The sequence below is a fragment of the Ochotona curzoniae genome, unplaced genomic scaffold (genome assembly GCF_017591425.1).
Source record: "Ochotona curzoniae isolate NIBS_2020 unplaced genomic scaffold, NIBS_Ocur_1.0 contig_4516, whole genome shotgun sequence".
Taxonomy (NCBI): Eukaryota; Metazoa; Chordata; class Mammalia; order Lagomorpha; family Ochotonidae; genus Ochotona; species Ochotona curzoniae.
In genome coordinates, this window is record NW_024466313.1 from 3,174,710 (window position 1) to 3,189,500 (window position 14,791).

At 63.9% G+C, this 14,791-nt stretch overlaps 1 protein-coding gene across 2 annotated transcripts; it reads right to left on the reverse strand.

Moving 5' to 3' along the window:
* Positions 1–2,589: 2,589 nt before the first annotated feature.
* Positions 2,590–13,191, reverse strand: CBS (cystathionine beta-synthase). 2 transcript variants are annotated; one of them, XM_040986670.1, is made up of 17 exons: positions 13,133–13,191; positions 11,301–11,518; positions 8,634–8,740; positions 8,088–8,222; positions 7,732–7,811; positions 7,480–7,614; positions 7,289–7,358; positions 6,560–6,651; positions 6,321–6,446; positions 6,118–6,202; positions 5,942–6,047; positions 5,256–5,333; positions 5,040–5,174; positions 4,665–4,773; positions 3,612–3,696; positions 3,300–3,341; positions 2,590–2,830 (listed from the first exon to the last, which is right to left on the reverse strand). In XM_040986670.1, exons 2-17 carry the CDS (start codon positions 11,495–11,497, stop codon positions 2,727–2,729), a joined length of 1,686 nt encoding a protein of 561 aa, XP_040842604.1. In that variant the 5' UTR covers positions 11,498–11,518; positions 13,133–13,191; the 3' UTR covers positions 2,590–2,726. The 2 variants fall into 2 exon arrangements, with proteins under 2 accessions (XP_040842604.1, XP_040842605.1); XM_040986671.1 differs by lacking the exon at positions 3,300–3,341.
* Between the last annotated feature and the right edge of the window lie 1,600 nt (positions 13,192–14,791).

A 14,791-nucleotide genomic window follows, 5' to 3' on the forward strand; every position in this document is an offset into this window, starting at 1 on the left:
TCTGTGCCCTGTGCCCTGTGGACCTCAGGCTACAGGCTCCTCCCTGCTCTTGATGCCAAGTTAACTTCCTTACCACCTACCCTGGACAAGGTGCCAGGACATGCCACTGCTTAAAGCATGCTCATCTGGGCTCCCAGTGTCTGTGTTGGATGGCAGCCCAGGGGCCGACAGAGAGCCAGGCACAGGCAGCCCAGCCCACGTGCTTCTTGCCCAGACGCAGAGCTCTCCCCTCCGGCACGGTGGAAAGCAGACTCTGGCTCCCAGTGCTGATGCGTGGGCAGCACTTAGGGGCCTTGCTTAGGATGCTGCTACAGAGACTGACCCAGGTCTGCGTGGCTGTGCCCGCCTGTGTGAGGCTGACCCAGGTCTGCGTGGCTGTGCCCGCCTGTGTGAGGCTGACCCAGGTCTGTGTGGCTGTGCCCGCCTGTGTGAGGCTGACCCAGGTCTGCGTGGCTGTGCCCGCCTGTGTGAGGCTGACCCAGGTCTGCATGGCTGTGCCCGCCTGGGGGTGAGCCTGTTGCCTCCACCATGCTGGGCCACCTGAAGACCTCTGCCCGGTTGATCCTTGGGAGACACCTGCCTTCTTCCCCTCTGCCCCCATTTCCCAGGTCCTTTTGGCTGGCTCTGCCTCCACACAAGCTTTGCTGGGGCTGCACGTGGTTCTGGGGCTGAGTCCCTAAGGAGCTCCTGGGTCAGCCCTGTCCAGTGGTGTCCCAGCTAGGCAGCCATTTGTCCACTGAGCAGGTGACATGTCTTTCTAACTGTTGGTGTGACAGTTGCTCAGCCAGCATTTCTAAGCCAATAAGAGAAGGCGCTGGGCACTGACTGCGCCCACGCGTGATGCAGAGTTGGTGCCCAGGGAACCTGATGCCGGCCAGGTCTCTGCAGGCCGGCAGTAGGAACGGGTGTCCCTCAAGGCCAGGGCAGCAGGTGCAAGCCACCAGAGGTCCAGCATGGGAAATGGAGCACCAGCAGGAGTCTCACTGATGGCTGGCAGGCTTCCCCCAGGTCATGCATAGCGACCCCATTCATCTGAGAGGCAGAAATACAGAGACCTCTGGCCACAGGTCCACTCCCCACAGGCCTCCATGGGCCAGGCCAGAGTCAGGAGCCCAGAACTCCACCCAGGTCCCCCACGGGAGTGGCTGGGGACCAACCAACCAGTGGGGCCACCACCTGCCGCCTACCATGGTGCAGAACAGCAAGAAGCTACAAACGGAAGCTGGACCCAGATGCAAACCCAGACACCCAGCTGGAGTCCCATGACACAGGTCCCCATGGGACACAGGCAGGCCCGACACTGGAGAACCAGCCCAGCGTGCAACCATCTCCAGAGCTGCCTATCCCCACTCCACGCAGGACCCTGTCACCCCCTGCCCTCTGGACACCTCTCGGGAGCGGCCCTGCACAGTGGCTGGTCTCTACAGCTCACTCCTGGGCAGCCCTTCCTGCTGAGGCCGGGCCCAAGTCTGCTGCACGGGGATGCCACGGCGTGTGCACGGGAGTGCCATGGTCAGGGTCTCCCAGGCCAGAGGAGGGGCTGCACCCCAGCCGGCCCTCCTTTCCCTGGGGTTTTAGCAGGACAGGAAGCGCAGCACCCACTGCCCATGTGCTGGGTGCCCAGTGCCCATGACATACCCATGTCTGGCCGTGCCTATCTAGCGTTTTCCAATTCACCTGTGGGCACTCAGTGTTCCCTTGCCGCCCTTCCCGCTGGATGCAAAGGCTGGTGCTCACACAGCCACCATGGGACATGAGGTAGGAGCCATGTGTGCAGAATGGCCGAGAAGCAAGCCAGAAGCAAGCCAGAAGCAAGCCGGAAGCAAGCCGGAAGCAAGCCGGGGCATCTTGGGTCCCTGCTGATGACACCAGTTACATTTTCTTTTCTTTTTAAACATTTTTTTTTAAAATCATAAAGTCAGATATACAGAGAGGAGGAGAGACAGAGGAAGATCTTCTGTCCGATAGTGCACTCTCCCACGTGACAATGGCTGGCACTGTGCCAATCTGAAGGCAGGAGCCAGGAACTTCTTCCAGGTCTGTCACGCGGTGCAGGGTCCCAAGGCTTTGGGCCGGCCTGGACTGCTTTCCCAGGGTACAGGCAGGGAGCTGGATGGGCAGCGGAGCTGCTGGCATTAGAACTGGTGCCCATATGGGATCCCGGCGGTTTCAAGCCGAGGACCTTAGCCACTAGGTCACCATGCTGGGCCCAACACCAGTTGCATTTTCCATGAACCCTTCAAGATGCCGGTGTCACAGGAGTTATGGGGAGTGGGCGGGGCCCGGCATTCCCGGGCAGTGGGTGGGATTCAGCCACAGAGACCCACTGTGCTGCCACTTGTCGGCCCAGTGTTGTGCAGGGCGGGAGGCCAGACATGGGAGGCATGGGCTGAGGGACCCAGAGTGCCCAGACAGAAAGTAGTCTCCAGGTGGCCGGAGGGTGGGAAAACTGGCCTGGCCCAGGTGGGAACCTCGCATGCCACCACACTGGTGACCCAGTCTACCGAGCCTGGATGTGCTCCCCAGTTCCCTCGTCCCCGGCACCTGCTCCCCACCCCGCCAGGAACAGTTCCTCAGAGACGGCACAAGTTATTTTAAAGAAAATCTTTAATCCAGAAGCCATAGATAGATTCATCTGGACTGGACGGCTGAGTGTTAGTATAAGCAAGACAAGGCCTAGAGCGTCAGACCACGGGCCAGGCAGGGAGTGAAGGCATGGGGGCGGGTCATTGGTGGTCGTGCTCCCGGGAGGCTATGAAGTTGAGCAGGTCGATGGCTGTGACGACGCCAAATACTGCCTGCCGCCTGCTGGGCTGCCCAGCGCCATGGTCTGCAGGGGAAGAAGTGGGCAGTGGGTTGGACGGCCGCCAGAGCCGGGACGGTGGTCGGGGAGGTGGCAGGGTGTCGCCTGGCCTCCCAGAGCCAAGGGTAGCAGGTGGGACAACAGCAACCCTCACAGGCCAGGTGCAGTCACAGCACTGGCCTGGCCACCTGTGACTTCCAGGATGGGACACCCGCGAGGACAGTGCAGAGCTGGGGCCTCCTGTGTGTGACTCTGAAACCAGGCGTTCTGCTTGCAGATGTGACCCCAAACTTCTCAGGTGTGGCTCAGCCCATGCCCCCAAAACTCTTGTCCCCGAGGGCCTGGGGGACAAGCCCATTACACAGCTGGGGCTCTGAACCTGGGACCGAGAACTTTACAGACTCAAGCTAAGCATGGGACTGCCAGGAGGGAACCCCCCCCGCCAGCTTGGGGTCAGACCCTGGCAGCTCCTGGGCCCTGGGCGGGATGTACATACCTGCAGGCACCCCTACCACTCCTGGCCAGGTCTGGTCCTGTGCTGTAGAGCCAAGGACAGGAGAGGGTTAAACACGAGGCTGCAAGGCCCTCGCGGCTGGCCCTGGGCTGAGCCAGGCCAAGCTAGGCGGGTGGGGACGGACCAGGGCCCCACACTGTCTACGGGCCCTGGGCTTCCCGGACAGCAGTCCCTCTGGGGGCACACAGGACACGTTCCCTGAGACTGTCTCCTCGCCCAGGCACTGCAGGCGGGCACAGCCTCAGGTCTGGGAGCCCCGGGGTGAGGCACGAGGGCTGCAACCACCCCACTCACACTGGGTCCGCTCATGCAGCACCACGGCGAACTGGTCCGTCTCCAGGATGCTGGACAGCTTGCCCAGCGTGTCCGTCAGCTGGATCTGAGGAGGGGAGCCACGTCAGCGCCAGGCTGAGGGCTGCTGCCCGGCCACTGCTCCGGGGCTGGGTCAGGGGGCCTGCGTGGGGCGTGTCCTTCTCTTGGTGACACTCTGGGCAGATGCTGCAGCACAGCGGGTAAAGCTGCTGCCTGTGCCGCCAGCATCACACCTCAACACCGGTTCACGCACAGGCTGTTTTACCTCCCTCCAGCTCCCTGCGGAAGCACCTGGGACCCATGTGGGAGACCCAGATCTATTTATTCATCCATTTTTTTTAAAAAACACAGTCACAGAAATGGGGAGGAGAACGAAAGATCTCCCATCCACTGCGTCACCTCCCATAATGGCCTTAACGGGGACTGGGCGGGGCCAGAGCCAGGAGCCCCATCTGGGTCTCTCCTGCGGCTGCAGGGACCAAGGCACTTGGGCCGCTGCTCTCCCAGGTGCACCAGCAGGGAGCTGGATCAGAAGTGGAGCAGCCGGGACTAGAACTAGCGCCCATGGGAGAGGCTGCTGCTGCAGGCAATGGTTCATCCTGCTGCCCCACAGTGCCAGGCACTTCTTTGCCCCAACTCCGCTCCTCAAATCAGTCAGTCCCTGGGCAGCTTCCGTGGCTCCTGTGAGGCCCCGCAGGGCCGAGGGACCCAGCTCTACCTGTGCTCAGTGCCTTCCAGGGCCGCCCTCAGGCTGCATGCCATCCTGGGCACGTGGTGGGGACCGGGGCACAGCCCCAATGGGCACAGCAGATTCCAAATCCTGGCTGTGCTACCCCGCGCAGTGACGGCTGCATTCCCAGGACAGATGGGGGTTCAACAGAGGTGGTGGGAACCCCCATGGTGGGCAGAGGGCTGCATGAGGCCCCGGTACGTTCTCACTCCTGTGCTCGGCATGTCACGACCGTCATCTGGCTGGCTCCCAGGTCGGGAGATCTTGGGTCGGGGCCCTCGCCCCCAGGGTGGGGAGAGACCCACCTGCTTGAACTGCTTGTAGAGGACCCTGCAGACGGGCTGCGACGGCTGCACCTTCCCGGCCAGCAGGGATGACAGCATGTTCCCAAGTGTCACCATCCCCAGGAGCTCCCTGCGGGCGGGCGGGCGAGCAGCAGCTGGGGGGCGGCCATGGGGCTCCGCACCCTGCCGCCCTGCTCCCCTCACACGCGGGCTTTGGCATGGCCCCTCCCCGTGGCAAGGGCCCTTGTCTCCTGTGGACTACCCTCCCCTAGCAGTCTGTCCTGAGTGCCCGGCACCTGCCTCCCGCAGCCCAGAGCGGCCTGCCTGAAGCCCGGGCACCAGCTCAGCGGGCCCTGGGCACAGCGGGCAGCGGCCAAGGCCAGCCATCACACTGACCCTGCCTCATCCACGACGGGCGCCTGGTCGAAGCCCTTCTCGCGGAGGACGTCGATGGCATGCTTGCAAGTGGTGCTGGGCAGCATGGTCAGCGGGGCCGCCAGGCTCAGCTCCTGCACCCGGACAGGCCACCACCTGGGCAGGGCGGGCCGGGGCAAGGTCAGCGGGTACGTCCACAGCCAGGCCCGGCTGGGCCGCCCACCCCAGAATCCTCACCACGGCCTCTTCTCAGAGAGCGCCTCCTCCTTCAGGAAGCCCTTCTGCAGCATCCACTTGTCACTCAGGAACTTGGACCTGCATGGGAAGGCCCAGCTTGCTAAGCAGCCCCCTCCTGGCCCCTCATCTCGGGGCTGTGGGATCTGCCCCCAAAAGGCAGGCCAGGGCCAGCGAAGCCAGGAGCAGACATGCCCGCACACTGTGCACACGGGCACCTGGCCGACCCTTGTGCATGCATGGATGCACACACTGCCCACGGCACACACAGCAGGCCAGCCCAGCACACGGAGCGGGGTATGGCAGCCCGGCCACCCAGCAGGGGCTTCAGGCCCTGAGCCTCTGACAAAGGCAGCGGATTTGGGGCTGGGTGGGCTTACTTGCAGCTCCTGCATACTGGGCCAGCCTGAGCTTGGCAGGTGTTCCCAGAAGCCACCGGCCAGGCTGTCCTGGCCCTCCCTTCTCGGGAGGACCCTGAATCAGCAAGCAGGGAGCGGGACAAGAGGCACCCGAGGGGCCAGCGGCCCTGGTGACTCCACTTTGGCAGCACAGTCACCATGAAGACGCGTCTCAATCCACACCCAAAGCAGGTGGGAAGACGCGACCCTAGGACACAGGGCCCCAAAACTGAGAGGGCAGAGGCTGGGTCGCCCTCCCCGCCGGCCTCAGGGCAGTTACGTGTGACTCACATGTAGTTGCGCACGGAGTCGGGCAGGATGACCACGCAGCGCTGACCTTCCTGCAGCTCCTGTGCCGCCTTCACGGCCACGGCCACAGCGCTGCCGGCACTGCCACCTGCCGAGGAGAGGCAGGTCAGACCCCCGGCAGCGGGGAGGGCACCTGCACGCCCTCTGCACACACTCACCGCACAGCAGCCCCTCCTGGGCGATCAGCATGCGGGCAAAGGCGAAGGCCTCTTCATCGTTGGTCTTGTACCACTTGTCCACCACCTGCGGCGGACATGTCCGGCTGTCACCCCAGAGGCCCTGCGTCCATGCCAGAGCCACGGCCACGCGGGGCTCCGTCACCTCCCCCTCCCTGCCCTGGCCAGGTGCCGGCCACACCCACCGTCCTGTCCAGCACCGTGGGGATGAAGTCGTAGCCGATCCCCTCCACCTCATAGGTCGTCACATCCGTCTGGTTGAGCTCTTCCGGCTCCGCCAGGATGGAGCCCTCGGGGTCTACACCGATGATCTGCAGGGTGGGGTCGGACAGGGTGGGTGGCCTCAGGCTTTATGAGGGCCACCTGTGCCAGGTGCAACTCCCCCTACCAACCCTTCCAGACCTGGGCAGGGGCACCCTCTTACCTTGCAGCCAGGACACTTCTCCTTCAGCTTCCTGGCGATGCCCGTGATGGTGCCGCCTGTACCCGCAGAGGCCACCAGCATGTCCAGCTTCCCTGGGGGGAAAGAGACCAGCCTCAGGCCCTGCCCACCCCATCCTGCCAGCAGAGGCTCTGCCCAGCACCCAGTGTCCGGCAGGGTCCATGGGGACCAATGCCAGCAAGGAGGCTCTTGGCACAGGTGGGGTTCGCCCCCAGGCTCTCAAGAGTCTTAGACAATAAGAACAGCAATGGAATTGGGAACTAACCCCGCACAGAGCCTCGGGCTCCAGAGCAGACATGCCTGGGCCGGAGCGGGCACCCAGGTGCCAGGCAGAGGGCCAACCAGGCCACACCTACACACTCTTGCCCAGCCCATGAGGAATGGCATGGGGCTGTGCCAAGCCAAAGTGGACACCAAAGCCCCAACAGGAAGCCTAGGGCACAGTCCTTGCAGCACCACCCCTTGCCCAGCCTTGGCACCTGGGGTAGGGGTGTCTTCCAGGAGCCAGTTCCCCTATCCTGGACTCAGCAAACCTAGGGCTGAGCCCAAGGCCCAGGCTGCATCCAGAAGCCTGCAGTGCCAGCCAGGAGGCCAGCTCAGCCTGAACCAAGGACCAGGAGACGGGCCAAGGACCTGGCACTGCACATCTACAACTCCAGAGCAGAACAGGCCAGGCAGGGCATGGTGGCTGGCACGGGGCTGGGCACACACCGTCACACTGCTGCAGGATCTCCTCTGCCGTGGTGTCGTAGTGAGCTAGCGGGTTGCTGGCATTGCGGTACTGTGGGTGAGGGCAGAGCTGTGAGCCCAAGGTGGGAGCACCCTTCTCCAAGCCCAGCGGCCAGCTTGCTCCCACCCCCGACCTGGGTTAACCCAGACCACCCAGGCAACCCCAGTCTCACCTGGTCCAGGATGTGAGAGTTGGGAATTTCATTCTTAAGCCGCCATGCTACTCCGACGTGGGACTCGGGGGAGTCGAACCTGGCGCTGGTGGGCGTCCTGACAATCTCAGCACCCAGGGCCCGCAGGACGTCCACCTGTGTGCACGTGGGGAGACGCGGTCGCCACCTGCCTACCAGCCACCCCGGGCCCAGAGAGGCCCAGCCCTTCCCTCGAGGGCCACCCACCCCTCCCGACCTCTCCCTACCCCGCACCTTCTCCAAGCTCATCTTCTCTGGCATCACAATGATACAGCGGTAGCCCTTCACGGCAGCAGCCAGCGCCAGCCCAATGCCTGCGGGGGCAGGGGCATGAGGGTGGCCAAGGCCTCCACCCCAACCCCTGCCCTTGCCCAGCCCCAGAACCGGTCCCCTCTCTGCCCTCTCCCAGGGGATGAGCGAGGGATGGGGACACGGCGACACCAAGATGGGCAGACTCACAAGAAGGGCGAGCAGGTGTACAGAGCGACATCCCCTCCCTCGTCCTGCCACCAGGCCTTGGCCTGGCTGTCCCCCCGGGGGCCCTCAGCTGGGTGGGGACATACGGACCTGGGGCCCAGGCCAGCACCCACCCGTGTTGCCTGACGTGGGCTCGATGATGGTGTCCCCAGGCCGCAGGGTCCCAGCCCTCTCGGCATCCTCGATCATGCGCAGGCCGATGCGGTCCTTGACGCTCCCGCCCGCATTGAAGAACTCGCACTTGGCCACTGCAAGCCAGCACAAGCCGCTGGGAGTGAGGAGGCCCACCCTGCCCACAGTCAGCCGGATACCCTCGCACCTCCACCTGGGGACAGCGCATGACCGTCTGACATAGACATTAGCACGAGCTCTATGCCAAGCACTGGGTGTGGAGCAGGCCTGGAATGCCCGACCGGCCATGTACCTGCCTGGGACAGCCACTTGCTATCCAGCCCACGGCAGACACCCGACCACGCCTCCCCGGCTGAGTCCACAGCAAACCCCCACGCTCGTTCCTGGCTAAAGCCCTAGCTGGCTCTCAGCGCCTGCCCTGACCCTTGACCCCGGGTCTTCCACCCTTCGTAGCACATGGCTGCACGTCCCCCCACCCCACCTTGGGGCAGGACCTCGACCCTGTCCCCGAGTCCCCGGGAACTCACACAGCTCACACTTCAGACCGTGGATCTTCCCAATCTTATTGATGCGGACCATGGGGGTATTGCCAATTTTCTTCAGAATGTCTGGCAAGATTTTTGGCAATTCTGTCCTAAGGCCGAGAGAGACAGGGGAGGGGAGCCTACAGTCACACGGGAAAAGCGACACACAAAGCAGAGCAGCCCCGCGCAGCCTGCGTGTGCTGCTGGCGACGGATCCACAGCCGAGAGCCAAGCGCGGACCTGGGAGCCATCACACCGACCCACACGTGAGTCAGCAACACACGTGTTCACCCCTGGAAACCTACACAAACTAACCCATGCCCCTATTTCTGGGTTTGGAGGTGAACTTGGGTCACCTGCGGAGGACAGCAGAGGGTGGCAGCTGGGCGAGGGGTGAAGGGGCTGGCTCCACTAGCATCCAATTATTTCCCAACGAAGAAGGCACAGCAAGCATGGCAGGAGTGTCCAGGGTCAAGGCGCCACCCGGCAGCACTGCAGCCCAGGACACCCGGTCCAGCTTGAGGCCCAGCTCCCCACTTCCTACCCAGCCTCCTGCTAAACTGCACCCCAGCAGGCAATGAGTAACAGCCCCGGCCACTCCCTGGGGAGACCTGGATGGAACTCCGGGCTTTGGCCTTCAGTCATCGCAGGCATTTGGGAAGTGAGCCGTGAGAGATCTCCCTGTCACCTCCCCTCCCGTGCCAGCACTCTACTTTTTAAATATATACATATATATATTTCTTCTGATCTACTTCATGCATCTGAAAGGAAGTGTTACACAGCAGAGAGCAACAGATCTTCCATCCAGTGCCTGCCAGGAGCCTGGAATTCCATCTGGGTCTCCCATGCAGGTGCAGGGCCCCCAGCACTGGGCCGTCCTCCACTGCCTTCCCAGGTACACCAGCAGGGAGCTGGTCAGAAGTGGAGCAGCCGGGACCTGCACTGATCAAAGGCACTGCAACATCACAGGCTGATGGCTCTATACCACGACGCCAGCCCCTGGATAAATCTATAAATAATAAAATAGGAAACAAAGAGTGAGGGGACAGTAGGTAAAGCCACCACTTGGATTGCACACCTCTCCTGGCTGCGGGCAGATGACCTCAACCCTGAGGAGGCGGTGGCAGGCACACACCTGCCAGAGCAGAGGCAGAAGCTGCCCCAGGGCCCAGGCAGGCCGCAGCAGGCCGCAGGCCGGGTCAGAAGCCCCAGCTTCATGGTGGGGCTGAGACATCGTCCTGCCGCCCAGCTGAACCAGGTCAGGGCATCCAGGCTGACAACGGGAAGTGTGGGCACAGAGCTCCTGCCCACAGCCCAGGTGCAGGCTACGCTGGAGTCCAGCCCTGGCCACACTGGAGGCAGAATGCAGGCTGCGGGGTCAGCACCCAAGTGGAAGGCCTCATGGTGACCTGAGGAGCTGGCAGCGGTCAGAACACTGAGCGTACTGAAGGGCAGAAGCTACAGGCCAAGTGGGCGGAAGGGAAGGGCAAATGCCCAACATTCACCCCAACTTAGCAGGCGTGGGCCCGCTGCCCCCTCCAAGGCTGCCTCAGCTCCCCTGGACACCTACAGGTCACAGACGGTACCTGCAGGTGCCAAGCGCCTCTGCAGGTCCCATCACACCCTCTGGCTAGAACCCCCGCCCCCGTGGCCTCACCCCAGAACCCCCGACTATGTCCACAATGGACTGTGGTCCCGTGTGCTGGTGATGCTGCCTGGAGCACATGTGTGAGCTGGGACCCGGGACAGGGAGCAGTGCTGGTGTGGCACTGACCTGGCACTGACCTGGCACTGACCCGGCACTGACCCGGCTTCCCAACCCCTCTCCAGAGCCCTGGGGGTGCTCTTCCCCACACCCAGCTCCCTGTAGCCCCACCACTGGCTCTGGCCAGCCCGGGCAGCCAGGACTCATCGTCCACCTGGCGGGCAGCCCAGATCTGAGACCCATCCGCACTTGGAGCTCCCGGGCCCACTCCTTTCTGCTGCCACTGGCAGCATTCCACCCAGCTCACTGGCTGACTCCTGAACGTCACCAAGGACACGGCATCCACCACGTGCAAGCAGCAGTGACGACACTTAATGTGCTGCCCGGTTCCAGACTTGATGACAAAAAAAGCCAAGTGCACTGTGTCCGCTCCGAGGGGCCCACGCTAACGGAACAGTTGAGTCGTGGCCGGCCTGGTGAGCAGGCAGGTCTTAAGCTGTTTCCTTCCCCGGATCAATCTTCCGTGGTGCCCAGAAGGAGATGCGCTGGTTGCTCTCCGACTCCAACTCCAAGGCCTCACCGGAGGCAACACTGTAGCCAGAGCCACGCCCTGTAGAGGGCTCAGAGCCTGTGCTAACTGGTGTCTGACCAGGGAGGAGTAGTGGGTGCCTGACCCACGCTCCCTGCTGTCCATCTCCTCCGCCCCCCAAAACCCCAAGAGGATGTTGCGAACACCGACACCTGTTTCCTCAGCAAATACTGACCTGGAGTATCCACTGCCTTGGGCTCACTGATGTAGGTACCAGCCACGGCATGCACAGCCCTTGGCTTGTGAACCCCAGCACCCCCAGAGCCCAATGAGGGTGCTTACACCTAGGGGTCCTCTAACTGCCCACTACCCACCACCCCGTCTCCCCAGCCTGGGGCCACAGAGTAGCCGTCTCACGGCCAACAGCGTGACTTACAAGGCTGTGTGGTGGTGCGGGGAGTCGGTGATGGGCCGGCCCAGCTGCCAGGTACACCTGCTTGGGGCATCCGGCCGGATCCAGAGACGCTCGGAGGCCTCTTGGTCCCCGGCAGGTTCCCTGTCCAAGCCTCCTTTTGCAGAGTGGGTCTTCACGAGGTGAGGGCAGCCTGCGGGCTTCTCTCCTGCTGGGGCCATCCCAGAGGGCACTGATGGGACCTGAAGCAGGGCAGATGTGGGTCAGCTTTTGGGGTACTGGATCTGGGCCACTGGGGTAGGGGTAGCCCCACCAGAACAAGCAGGCACAGGAACATGGGCTCCGGCTGCCAGGGATACCGAGTTTGGCCACGTCTCAAAACGTTAAACACAGAAGCAGCACGTGACCCAGCAGTCCTGTCCAGGCTTGGGGCCAGGAACGAGCAGACAGGCAGCGGCACACCCTCGTGCCTGGATACCACGTCCACGATGGCCACGGGGCCGAAGCTGCCGCTGGCAGCCACCCAGGCAGGAGGCGGCTCAGCGGACACGAGCAGCATCAAAGGACTGGCCTGAGCACACCTGTGGTCACATCCGTGCGCACGAGGGCGGGGTAGCCGGGAAGGTGTGCCCGCGTAAGCTCCAAGGGCAAAATCCCCTTGGCTCAGTGGACACCCCACCCCCAGCTCCAGGCAGGCCAGGCCTGGGCGTGGGCCATGCCCGCCACCAATGGCCAAGCCACAGGTGGACATGGCGAGGATGGCAGAAGTCACTCAGCTGGCTGCGGGGGGCGGGACAAAGCAGACGTGTGAGCCAGGGGAAGGCACCGGCCATGAACTTGGCCAGCCCACCCCACTCTGCCTGGTGCTCTCAGCACACCCACAGCTGCTCTGGACCCCTGCGCCGCGCGCCCCAAAGTCCCTGCGCTTCCGGCCTTCACCTGGGAGGCACCTGGGCCCCTGCCACCCACGACTGGAGACCCCAGGGTGTTCCTGGCTTCAGCCTGGCCCCAGTAAGGAAGTGGATGTGTAAAGGGAATTCCTCATTTGTTCTCTCCCTCCTTCCCGTCCTCTCAGTCACATCTAAACACACAAACCAACCGGCTGTGGGTGTCCCCTCCTCCGGGGCCTCTAGGAGGACCTAGCTGGGACTGGCCCAGCCGCTCCCCTCCCCCACCCACAGATGCTTGGAGACCCAGGGGCAGCATCGAGGCAGCCCCCTCCCCTCCCTAGGCCCCTTCTACACCCTGTTGTCCCTGGGACCTCCCAGCCCTTCTGGCATCTTGGCGGTTCACCACATGACCCCCTTAGGGCCCCGGGGCACGTAACGTCCCTCCTGGAGCCACGCAGGGGTCACAGGAGAGGCCCACAGTCGGCGACCCTCCGCAGCCACTCCGGAGTGAGTGCGGCCGGCCCGCGGGCAGGTGCGCCCGAGGCGGGGTCTCCAGGGGCGCCCCGACCGCCCCCAGGACACATGAGGCGCCCCCGGCCGTCCCGCGCCGCGGGGGCGAGGCCCCGCTCCCGCACCGGGCTCCGACAGACCCCGCGGCGCAGTCCGGGGCGGGAACGCCGGGTCCTGGGACGTCCCCGGGCGGCTCCACCGTCCCATCCGCTCCCGCCCAACGCCCCGGGACCCGGCGCGTGCGGGGGCCAGGGGCCACGTGGGCGCGCACCCTCGGACGTCGGGGCGGCCTGGCCGCGCGGGGTGCGGGGCAGCTGGCCGGAGGGGAGCCCAGGGCCGAGGAGAGGTGAGGTCGAGCGGGAGCAGGCCAGGAGCGGCTGATGCAATTGGCGACGGCAGCGCGGGTGCGCGGACTCGTGCGGGGCTCGGCGCGGGGTTCGGCGGGGCCGAGCTCACCTGCTCCGAGGCGCTGCGGAGGAGGACGGCACGGCGTCGCGCGGGGATGGCGGCCGAGACAGGCGGCCGGAGTGGGCGGGAGGCGGCGGGCGAGCGGAGGGCGGCGAGCGGAGGGCGGCGAGCGGAGGGCGGAGGCCCGCGGCGCCAATCCCGGGGCGCCCCGCCCCGCTGGGTCCCCGCCCCGCCTGCGCCGTGCGCCCGCCGCGTCCCGGGGTCCCGGGGAGACCCGCCCGCACCCCGGCTCGCACGGCCCATCCCCGCGGGACGCGCGGGCCGAACGGCCCCACGAGCGATCGAAGGGTTCCCGGGGTGTGCATGGGGGCGGGGTGGCGCGGGGACGCAGCAGTTGGAGGACGGTGGCCTCGTGCAGCCCGGGCGAGACCGGGACGTTCCGGACTGGGGCCGCCTGCGGCGGGAGGGCCTGGGAGCGGTGGCTCCCGCCCCGAGGCCAAGGCCGGCTCTGGAGTTTGGCCAAAGTCAGTGGGGTCTGGAAGCTGCCAGCAGTCCTGTTTTCTTAGTTTGTGTTTTTTAAAGATTTGTTTATTTGAAAGACCAAGAGAGAGACAGTCTTCCATCCACTGCTTCACTCCCCAGATGGTCACCACAGCCAGGGCTGGGCCAGGCAGGAGGCAGGTGCTTCCAGGAATCCCTTCAGGGTGCAGGAGCCCCATTGAGCCGTCCTCCACCGCCTTCTCTGGAGCGTCAGCAGGGAGCTCAATCGGAAGTGGAGCAGCCGGACTCGTGCTGCAGGAGCCGGCTGTATCTACCAACCCCAGCCGAGTGCCAGAACAGCTTGTTTTCCGCTGTGCAGCTCCCCTGGCCCAGCAGGAAGCTGTAGGACTCTCACGGATGCCTCCCTCACCGAGCTGCAAAAGCGTGCACTTCTCCCAGTACTCGCGTGCCTTCCAGCCTTCTCTCGGATGAGCAGCAGGGAGTGTTGGCAACGCCCGCGTCGCCACGTACCCCGAGCTCCAAGTCCAGCGGAGGGACTAGGGTTGAGACAGACAAGACAGACAACACACAGACACAGTGGGTCATTCGTGTGAGGAAAATGCCGAATGCCGTTTATTTGAAGTTAAGCTGCATCTTTTATAGTCTGCTTGGACCCTCCCAGGATCCTCCCAATGGTTAAGCCACACCTAAGCTCCCCCAAGGACATGCAACAAGGGGAAGCAGGAAGGAAGGAGATTGCAGTCAAGCCACAGGCTAAATGTATCAGGCCATGATTGCCTTTCCTGTTACACCCTTGAGAAACAAGCTGTGCTGTGGAGTTAATCCTTGGGAGACTGGGGCCTACAAGGGAGCATGGGATACTCAGTCACCTCAATCCAGCAGCTGTCAGAGGAGCTCGAATCAGCCCTAGATAACACCGCTCTCTCCCAGCCTCGCTCCAGCGCCGGCTCACCTTGGCTCAGGCAACTCCAGAAGGGCCCTGGACCCTTACGGCAGGAGAGGGGGGCACCTGCTTGTTCCTCCACGAGGAACGTTGTTCTTACGTGAGCGAATCAGGGCTGGTTGAGCAGAAAGTTAAACACCCGTTAGACATCAACGATCGCCTTGTCTGGAGCTAACAGCAGTCCCTGGATTCCTGGGCTCGGTCTCTGATGTCCACGCCTGCCCCTCTCCCCCACTCCTTCCCTTTTCTCCTCGCCTCACCAC